Source organism: Magallana gigas, chromosome 4 (assembly GCF_963853765.1).
Source record: "Magallana gigas chromosome 4, xbMagGiga1.1, whole genome shotgun sequence".
Taxonomy (NCBI): domain Eukaryota; kingdom Metazoa; phylum Mollusca; class Bivalvia; order Ostreida; family Ostreidae; genus Magallana; species Magallana gigas.
Window position 1 is genome coordinate 15393049 of NC_088856.1, and position 10527 is coordinate 15403575.

The window sequence follows — 10527 nt, forward strand, 5'->3', positions numbered from 1 at the left end:
CTGAAAATGACTTAAGAAAAATGTTAGGAGCATTCTCCCAAGATCAACTTAAAATGTAACTCGAAGGTATCTTAGGATACATCTCAAGTTAGGATATCCTAACCTAATGAAACCATAAGAAATTTTCATATTCATTCGTAGGTACAGAATAAGGCTTTACAGAGGAAAATCACTATTAATCTTAATTTTACATTAAAACGATAAAATCAGAATTTTTAATTTGAATTGTATACATTTACAAATATATATCATTATTCACATCTATCTTAATAGCCGATTAGCAATAAATAATAACAAATATAAATCTTTAGTATCAATCTCGAAATTACAATATAGAAAAAAGGCAATGATAAAAATAAAAAAAAATATCTTGCATGACTTGTATTAATTAGTTTTAATTTCCTCTTAAGCAAAGAAAATTTTACATAATTTACTGGCCATGCAATAATCAAAGCTATATATCTTACTAACTTACTCACGTCAGTGTTATAATTAAAAAGATGAACACTTTTCATCTGTTGCCTCACAGAGACAATATCTGTTAGTTTAATTTCTGAATTCAAAGGCAGGCACATAGCAACAGAAGAGGGGATGGGAGTTGGTGGTCTTTTGTGAAGCAACGTTTCCTTTTTGTTATATCAATACATAGAAAAATAAACGCATCAACCAATTGGCCCCTCCACTTTATCTTTATAATCGAGTAAGAATAGTAATGGGATTTGATTTTGTAGTACATGTAAAATAAACAAGAATACCTTTCTATCGTATTTGAAGTTTTAGGTATGGCGGTTCCTAAATTTAGGAGAGCTTCAAAAAGCTGACTTAAATTAAGACAAAGACGTGTAATGTACTTAGGATGCACCATAGGTCTAAGTATGCCTGCTGGTCTCAGTCACGCAAAATGTAAATTGTTTAATTACACGTGTATTTGTAAATCCAGTAATGTGATGCATGCTTGAATGATCAATACAAAAAAAACTTCAGATATTTAGATACTCCACTGAATTGCATTTACAATGCTAAATTAAATTTCTAAATCCACAAACAATCGTTGATATTTAAACACCTTTGCATAAGTAAGATTTAATTTTGCTTTCAGTTTTGTTGAAAATATCTGTTTCAAAACTCCATTTACAATACAAATCTATAAAAACAGAAAGCTTTTAAAAAATTCTATCACTTAGTTGTTTATTGTCGTTCAAGTTGAAAGTAGTTTTTATTATCCCCACTTTCTCTTTGTTTCTCATCCTTTTGAACACTACAACAAGATGACAGACTCTGCCGAGATCCGTTAGGTGAATGGTTTGATGTTCTCAGCTTGTCTGAACCAATTTCTTGAAACAAAGTTGTTGATTCCCCAAGGCTTCCCATTTCCGCTAACGTATGGTAAGTGTTTGATGTCCTTGACCTTGCACTAAGAGGACTATTATTTTAAGGGATGGAACTTGGGTTGCCTTCACTAGCATCTTTTTATAAGAAAAACAAGTCAAGATGTATTAAAATATTTTCCATTATGTATTTCTAACAATATAAAATCTAAATCTACCAAAAAATTTCCCGCTGCATGCGAAGATTTTTTTAATTAAGAGTGTAAGTTTTGAAAATTATTTTATAAAATGATTTAAGTTAATTAAAATATTTGTTTGTTAATAACTTAAAAACTATATAATTTTTGTTTTGTATTATTACCCTCAGTTCTTCAATTTCTCTGTATACAACCGGATTATAAATGGATTGACTGGTTGGATACAGGTCCAAATTTTCCTGGTGAAGATGCCTTTGTCTGCATTTGTTCATATAAATGTAGAATCTCCTAACATTCTTATCAAGAATTGTATACAAAGGAACAAAGAAACACGTAAACAATGAATATATAGAGAAAATCTTTAAGAATCTTATCAAAAACTATTAGGCACGAAAAGCTCAAATTGGAGTGGAAGCACCCTCAGATAGTGTAGATTCAAGTTTGTTCAAATCATGGTCCCCGGGGTAGGATGCGGCCACAATAGGGGATTAAATTCTATGTAGAAATATATGGGGAAAATCTTTAAAAATCTTCTTTTCAAAAAACTATTTGGCGAGAAAAGCTCAAATTAGAGTAGTAGCATCCTCAGATAGTGTAGATTCAAGTTTGTTCAAATCATGGTCCCAGGGGGGTAGGGTGGGGCTATAATTGGGGTCAAATATTTACATAGGAACATATAGAGAAAAGCTTTAAAAATCTTCTTTTTAAAAACAATAGGCCAGAAAAGTTGATATCGGAGTGAAAGCATCCTCCGATAGTGTAGATTAAAGTTTGTTCAAATTATGGTCCCTGGGAATAGGTAGGGGCCACAATGGGGGGGGGGGGATGGTAGAATTTTTACATTGGAGTATAAAGAAAAAATCTTTAAAAAGCTTGTTCCCAGATCCTTTCTGGCCAGAAAAGCTCAAATTGGATTTGAACCATCCTCAGGTAGTGTAGATTAAAGTTTGTTCAATTCATGGTCCCGGTGGTAGGGTGGGGCCACAAAGGGGGATGAATTATTACAAAGAAATATATAGAGACAATCCTTAAAACTCTTCTTAAAAACCGTTTGGCCAGGACAACTGAAACTTTTGTGGAGGCTTCCTAAGATAGTGGATAGTGTAGATTCAAGTCTGTTTAAATCATGGTCTCCAGCAGTAGGGCAGGGCCACAATAGGGGGGGGGGATGAATTCTTACATATTAGGAATATATAGAGAAAAGCTTAAAATATTCTGGGAACGTTTTTAATCCCAAAAGAAGTAACGTGTCTGAAAGCAAGGGTTGTGCAGATTAAACTTAGATCAAAACATGATTCCCTAGAGAATAGTGGGGCCACAATGGGGGGGGGGGTATATAGAAAAAGAAAAAAAAATCTTCTTACAGGTACAACAGCAAAATGGGCTTGGTATTTACCAAAAAACTATGTGGATACAAATCGGTAGATCAAAAAAAAAAAAAGATTGAGCAACATCTACTTTACTAAGTTGTCAAGATAATTTGATTTTCATGTTGTAATGCTAATTTGATCAGAGTTAGGGATATTGTTGCTCAAGTGAGTGATGTGGCCCCTGGGCCTCTTGTTAAATGTTATATATGTTTAGTTTTCCTTCGTGTTAAGTGTCATTTTCACAGAAAAAAAATGTTCGACTAGTTTTATTACCCGGTAGTGTTCCATCTTCTTGTAAAGCAGCAAAAACCGATTCGGTTCTGTTTTCTTTTGTGTTGAATTCAAAAAATGACATTAACGAGGCCGGGTCAAATTTTTTCTGCCCTAGATTTTTTAATGAAATTTTTTACAGGAATTTCTACTGATATAATTATTATTTTAAGATAACAAAAAAAATAAGACATTTACCACACCGTTCAAGGGGTCATCTCAAATTTTGTTAATTTTTAACATAGGACCCTATGGGATTTTGCTTGAAATGTATCAATTTTGCACATTTTTTGCACATTTTTTAAACTTCTGCCCTAGGGATTTCTTTTTTTGTTCTACATATTAAGGTAATTGCTAAACGGCATCAAATGGTCAAATAAAAAACATTTTACCTCCTGGTTTTTTTCCAGGGGTCTTATCAAAGTTGTTTTTTGTATGCCCAATTTCCAAGTTTGCCAGATAATGGCTATTTTTTATTTGACAAAGACGGAAACGGTGATCTTTATAGTATCATTCAAACATTCAGACACATTTAAGTAATTAATAAATATATAAAATCACATATTAAGGGTCATTAATATAAAATACATGGTTATTGTCTTGAAATATATGAATTAAGCTATATTTAGGCGGGTTAAGAAAACGTGACAGAAGGATAGGCTTGCTGAACCCTCTTCATGCTTTCGAACCGAGCCCAAATATAGCTTATACTTCGAGACTTTTACGTTTATTCCACACTATAATATCAATTTTACGCATCAAACGAGCTATTTTCAACAAATTTCGCTGAATATCTGCAGTTGAAACTATCACGCCATGGCGTCTACAAAGCAAAAAGATGATGTCACAATACAAATGAAACGCTGCGCGAAAGCGTGCGTACTCGTTCTGTACTCGGCCTCGTTAAATCAGATTATATTTATATTTGAACTTAAAATAACGAACCACTGAATCATTACCGCAACAAATTTATGTTTAACATTGCCTTAAAATGCATAGCAATAACATAAATTGAAGAATATTAACATCTGTGATCACTTGAAAAAAATATCAATTTCTGAGTATTATGTATATAGTCATTAAAGCATCATTAACTTCTTTAATCATTAAATATGCACCATTTCTTGTATTAACGCCGTCCCATCGAAAACAAGTCCTAAATTGATTTCTGTAAAATTAATCGATTTTGTACCTGACAAGGCAATGTTTGAACCTAAAAATATCATAAATAATAAACATAAAATGCCCCTCTCCGCCCAAAAAAAGAATATCAAAAAAATGAAAAAAACTAAACTTTTGTGACACATTATTTTTTATACTTTAATTAGATGACTAACTTTGTCTAGTTCCCTTGGATGAATAGTTTTGTGTTTTCAGTTTGCCTGAACCAGTTTCATGAATTGAAGGTCTTAATTTCTCAAGACAAGATCCATGTCTGTCTGTAAATAAGAGAATATAAAACAGTGTTTTATTTTATTTAGATCGAAGATGAAATGAATAAAAAAGTAAAAGTTTTCTGGTCATTTTGCTCTTTATTGAGAGTACTTCATTAATTCAAAAGGTGTCAAAGCGTCTCATACCTTTGTGATACTTGAAGTCACATCTGAAAGTTATCGTTTTAATGATGCACTCTGAAACGTCCAAAAACTTTTTGTGGGAAATGGAAATATTGTTTCTTAGATTGAAAATCATGTAGTCAATCCCATGGTTATGATAATGGTAACTGTTATCATTCTCAAGTTCCACAATGCAGGGTATTGTGCAGTTTGTGTTATCTATTTGATAAATAATCATCTTTCATCGTCATTGCCATTTATAAAATAGGTTATTGGATTTATTGCTCAATAATATGTCTGAAAATGTTAAAAAAAAAGTTTGAACATTTAGCAAGCATACGCATACATGTATACTTCCGTTATAAATGAAAGAAATAAAACAACAAACTGAACTTTTTCCAATCACACTGTATGGGCACCCTTTCTGAATCAATTCATCATGGATGTGAATTGCATCTATGAGACACACATTTCTCTGCAAACTAATTACAATCAATATTGATTTAAGTGTATAAATGCATGATTAGAATTGGCCATCAGAATCTTTGATTCTTTAATCTCCAATTTAAGCACTCTCTTTGAACAGTTAAGGGACCTAACCAATCAATTTTAAGGAAATATATTGTACTTATAATATGTAATCGTAAAAATAAAGAATCTGATTTGCGAGGAAGGACCAGAGCTTAGTGTTCTGGTTCTAGCCAGGTCCTGAAATATTTTTAAATAACAAATAAACAAGATTAGTGTAAGATACAGTGCATTATCTTGATCCTTTAGATATTTTTCAACTTATATTAAGAAAGAAGATAAATGAAGAAATAAAGAACATCTTAAGATAATTATTCTTAATATTATATTTAATAAAGAAGAGTCGAAAACTTTCTACCTAAAAAATTCTGATGAATTTTTTTGCGTGAAGTTTTACTTATATATATATATATATATATATATATATATATATATATATATATATATATATATATATATATATATATATATATATATATATATTTCTTGTTTAGTTTCCAGGTAACCTGGTGGCCGTCTAGAAAGTGATCAATTTTTAGTATTCAACCCTGAGGGAATTGACCCGACATTTCACATTTTATCCCCATATTTTTCGTATTTTTTCTAATCCTGCCTTATTGATTTCTTTTTCTTTCAAATTTATGTTTACTATGTAAACAGTCACCAAATGATGACATTTTAAAAAGTCTTATCTCCTGGTTTTTTTCATGGAATATAATAAAGTTGATTTTTTTTAATACCCCATCCGTCTTAATCTGGCTTTTTGTGGTTTATATTAGCTTAGAAAAATTGAGTCGTAGAGAAATAAAACTATTTAAACTGTTTTCATTTCTTTTAATGTCAATGAATTGTTAGGTTAAAACCCTAGAATTAATGAACGGGACATACTTTTTCCCACGGTTTTATAAATAGTTTACAATACCGGAAAACGATTCTTTAAGGTCATGGAATCAATATTTCTCAACTCATGAATGTTCTGTATAATGTTAATTTTGGAGAAAAAAACACATTATAAAAATACAACTTTGCACCCACGTCTGCTTGATAAAAAAAGAATAGCTGTAGAAAGCAATGATTCCTCGAACTGTATCGAAGATCATTCTGTAGAATAAATCTTGAATATCAAAATGCAATGTTTAATAAACTTAAATCCTTTTAAAAATGATGTTTACTATAAAAAAAAAAAGTAAATACATGAAATAAAGAAAAAATAGATGTTTTAGATTAATGAAATAGTAAGAAGAACTTTTGACTTTAATATAAACATTTTCAACGATCCGTTCTCAAACTCCAGGTATGATCAATAACTATGTCATTGAGAGGTTGGGATGTAAATCAATTTTGATTAAGTTGACATGCATAATTTCTTATTTTCATAGTAAGCTATTTCTATTTCATTAATTAATCTTACGCCGGTAGAGTCGTTGGTGTTTCAGAAGAAAATCCCAAACGAATTAATTGGAACACAATCACCGTCTCTGTAACGACAAATTAAAAGTAAATAAATTTTTAGATAACATTATTTTGAAAACAACAATTGCTGCACACATTTGATGATAAATATCAACTTTAATCTTGATTTTAAATTTATTATGTTACAACAATTTCTACTTACTTTACAATTACAAGAAAATGGTTTACATAAACTTACTGTAAAGCGAACTCAAAATATCCATCTTCATAGAGAATATATTCGAGCAACGTTCAGCAGTGCCCTCTTAGTAAAAACATAGGCATGAAACCAATTTTACTTTCACTTCGTTAAAATAAAACAGGAAATGAAAATAATTTTTAATCCATCATTAAATATATATTTAAAATGAATCAAAATACCAAATAGGAAAGATGGATAATCATCGGGGTTTCTAGATTTAAAAAAATAAACCATTCATGTCAGTCCTATACCCATTGTCATACTTAAATATTTATAGTTCGATTATTTTGAATGTGAATTAAATTCAGAGTTGCATGAGCATAGAGGGTTTCTATTGTTAAGACTTTCCCAACAGACTACCATTTTTCTGTGTTCAAATTTGTATATAGGTTGTATAAAATGTATTAGTATCAAACTTCCATTTAAATGATGATAAAAGAATAAAAATGGAATAGATTAAGAATTCGTAAGCCCATTTCAAATGTCCCAAAGAACAATGCACTTTATTTAATATGCGGAAATGTCAAGAATTAGAGGAAAACCATCTTCCCAAGTCAAGGGTTTTTGATCCGCTGTGCTCTTCATAAACCCTTTACGGAAAAGACAACATATATGCAGGTTAACGATTACGCCATCTAGTGAGAGTACTCGTTTTTAAACCTTTGTTCTGATCAATTAGAGAATGCTTTATAAACAGAAACAGTATAGCAATAAGGCTGCTCCCATGAACAAAATCAAATTCGTAGAAAATATGGATTCACTCGGTTTAAAAACAGATATCAGTAAGTCAAATACTTACTATTCCGTCTCAAATTTATTTGACAACGGTTCAACATTGATCAATTCACAATTAACATTATTATTTCTTATTTGATCATGCAAACTTGTATGACACCAACCTGAGTGTAAGGTTTCTAACCCCGTCAAACTCTGCCTATTCGGTCAAGGGTTTATGTAGAGCCCAGCGGATCACAACTTGACTTGGGAAGATGGAGGAAAACCAACAAAACATTCAACTTTTTTATGAGCGAAACTAATATCATCGTATTTATAAGGATGTAATTTTTACTTCGAGTAAACTCTTTTAATTATTCCATTTTAAAGTAATTTGTTGAACACCCAGCTTCCTCCAGGCAAGTTAATTGAGTTCAATTCTATCTTTAAAATGTTGATTTTCATTCAATATTATTAAAGGCACGGACTTTTCAATTTTTTAAATTTATGTTTTTTTCCTTACATAGTATCTAACTTTGTACCCTAATATTAATCATCTTTCACTTACTTTAAAAACGCTGTTTCATCCGTTCCTTAATAAATTCATTATATTAGAATGGCATGAAAAACTGCAAGGTCTTTGAAAAAAATAATTTTCGTTATTTGGTAATCCATTGAAAATTGCTAAGTTATGTAATAGGATCGTGCAAGAAGTTTTTTAAAACACTTAGTGTTCTTTTAGTTTTACCCTCGTTACAATAGAATCACTTTGTAGCATTCAACATGCTAAGTACAGTTTTAAAAATGATATACAATATGTTTTGTTTCTATGTTTTGTTATAGCTAAAGACAATCTTATTTGATCTTCTCATTTAACATAACGTGCAATTGCTTTGCTCTTCAAAGCCCTACTGAAAAAAAAACAACAAAAATAAACGTTTCAATTCAAAATCGAATGATTTTTTCTTCTTTTTTACGTGATTTATGATCACTTACAATTCTGCCTACTGTGAAAAGATAGATTTTCACTTCCTGTTTATAACTATATAAACATGATTGCTCATATTCACATGTTTTAAATATACAAAATATAAGGTTGTTTATTTCCAGTTGGTTTCCCTCAAGTTGAAATTTCACTTCAAGCGATTCTTCTCAGTTACACTATTTAACTAAAACGAAGTGGTTCCTAAACACAGTTTCCATCAACACTTTTTGTGAATTGAAGTCGCTGAATTATTGAGTTTCCTTTTCAAGTAAAGTTTGATAAATTTTATCTATATTTTAAGGACGGTTGGCATTTTGCACTTAATTAATGTAGATTATTGAATCATCACACCTAATTTAATGTCTAGCTTAAACTATCAGACTCATTTTGGTACAAGCTAACTATATCTTAAAAAAACATCAAGGGGATATAATTATTGGCACCACGTTCTTTTTCCTTCATCTTACCGCAGAGTTAAACAACGGTATAACAAGTTGGCAACTCGCACATAGGTACTTGGTTATGTGAGGTCCTAAAATTGGTCCCTCTGCATATAGGATTCTGCAAATAATAAACTTAAAAAATAGTGTTAATTTTTTGGTTCACTTGCCCTTAGTACTCATATGAGTCACTGATAATGTGGTGATGAGATGACTACGTTTTGTTGGCAGGCACTAAAATTCTTATCTTTATTGTTCACCATGTGTGCACCTCTATTCCTGATTTATATATATATATATATATATATATATATATATATATATATATATATATATATATATATATATATATATATATATATATATATATATATATATATATATATATATATATCCTTTTATCATGAAGCAAAAATCCTCCTGAAATAATAAACCTGTTGTCTCTGCCCATTTGTCTCTGCCCTGCCAAGGGGGGGGGGGTATCATGGCTATATCTAAATACGAATGTGAAATGTCATTGAATAATTCTAGTGGAATAATGATTAATAGCAAACGAATTCAGAGCCCTTCTTCCTCTTTAAAAGGAGAAGAGGCTACAGAGAAGCTATAGGCAAGTATGCGTGTCAAGCATGGTGTTCCATGACTTTCGCACCTAAGCAAGGCTACTAGTTTGCCCGTATGTTTATGGCGTGCTAGTTGTCTTCCTTGACTCATACCAAAATTTGCTGTCTTTTCACCCAACATTTAATTGACTGTTTGAATTAACAATATTTATCAATAATTGTTTTTGTCAAATATGGTATTTTCATTCTCCAGTTCATTTGTAAAGCAGTGCAGTGTGGTGGAAAAATAAAACCAGTAAAAACGTTATCTTAAATAAAGAAGCCCGTTGCATACTGCTGCAAACCAGCTACAATGTTTCGGTTACTTTTATCTTTAACATATGCACGTTATATTTGGCTTGAGACATAAATTCGTTAAAGTCTTGTAGTTTTACGTAAATAGAACTGTAAGTAGGAAACATGTGTTCCACTCGAATGTTTATATAATTGGACTTTTTTTGGATAAATTACATGATCATAGAAACATATAAGAATCAATAAGGAATGTTTAAATTTTTTTTTATGGTTAACCTTGGAACTCAAGTATAGGAAATAGTAAGGGAAGTTTTAGTATTTTTTTGGAAAGTTCCAGGAACTTTTTAAATTTAAAGTAGGATCGTATATTTTGCAAAATTTCTTATAAACTATGTTTCTAAAATGTTTTTAAAGTGGATTATCTGACTTAAGATATCAAAATGAACGCATATAAAAATGAATGCTTTTTTGAAATTAGTAATTACTGCATCAAATTTATGAAATCATTAATATACTATTTATTTGATATGGATACACATAGTTCTAGCATTCAGTATTTTTGTCTTTAGGAGGCAGGGATAAAGCATTGGCAAATTTATTACCCTATATATCCTCATAATACACACTT

The 10527-nt window shown here is 30.6% G+C and overlaps 2 protein-coding genes across 2 annotated transcripts in view; one reads left to right on the top strand and one right to left on the bottom strand.

The window, feature by feature from the left end:
• The window catches only part of LOC105328776 (dynamin-1-like protein), a 40672-nt gene that overhangs the window by 18810 nt on the left and 11335 nt on the right, over positions 1-10527 (top strand). The window lies entirely within an intron of this gene.
• LOC136274649 (uncharacterized) lies at positions 4498-7140 on the bottom strand. Its single transcript, XM_066082018.1, has 5 exons — positions 6901-7140; positions 6661-6727; positions 5115-5203; positions 4746-4940; positions 4498-4604 (listed from the first exon to the last, which is right to left on the bottom strand). Exons 1-5 carry the CDS (start codon positions 6929-6931, stop codon positions 4498-4500), a joined length of 489 nt encoding a protein of 162 aa, XP_065938090.1. The 5' UTR covers positions 6932-7140.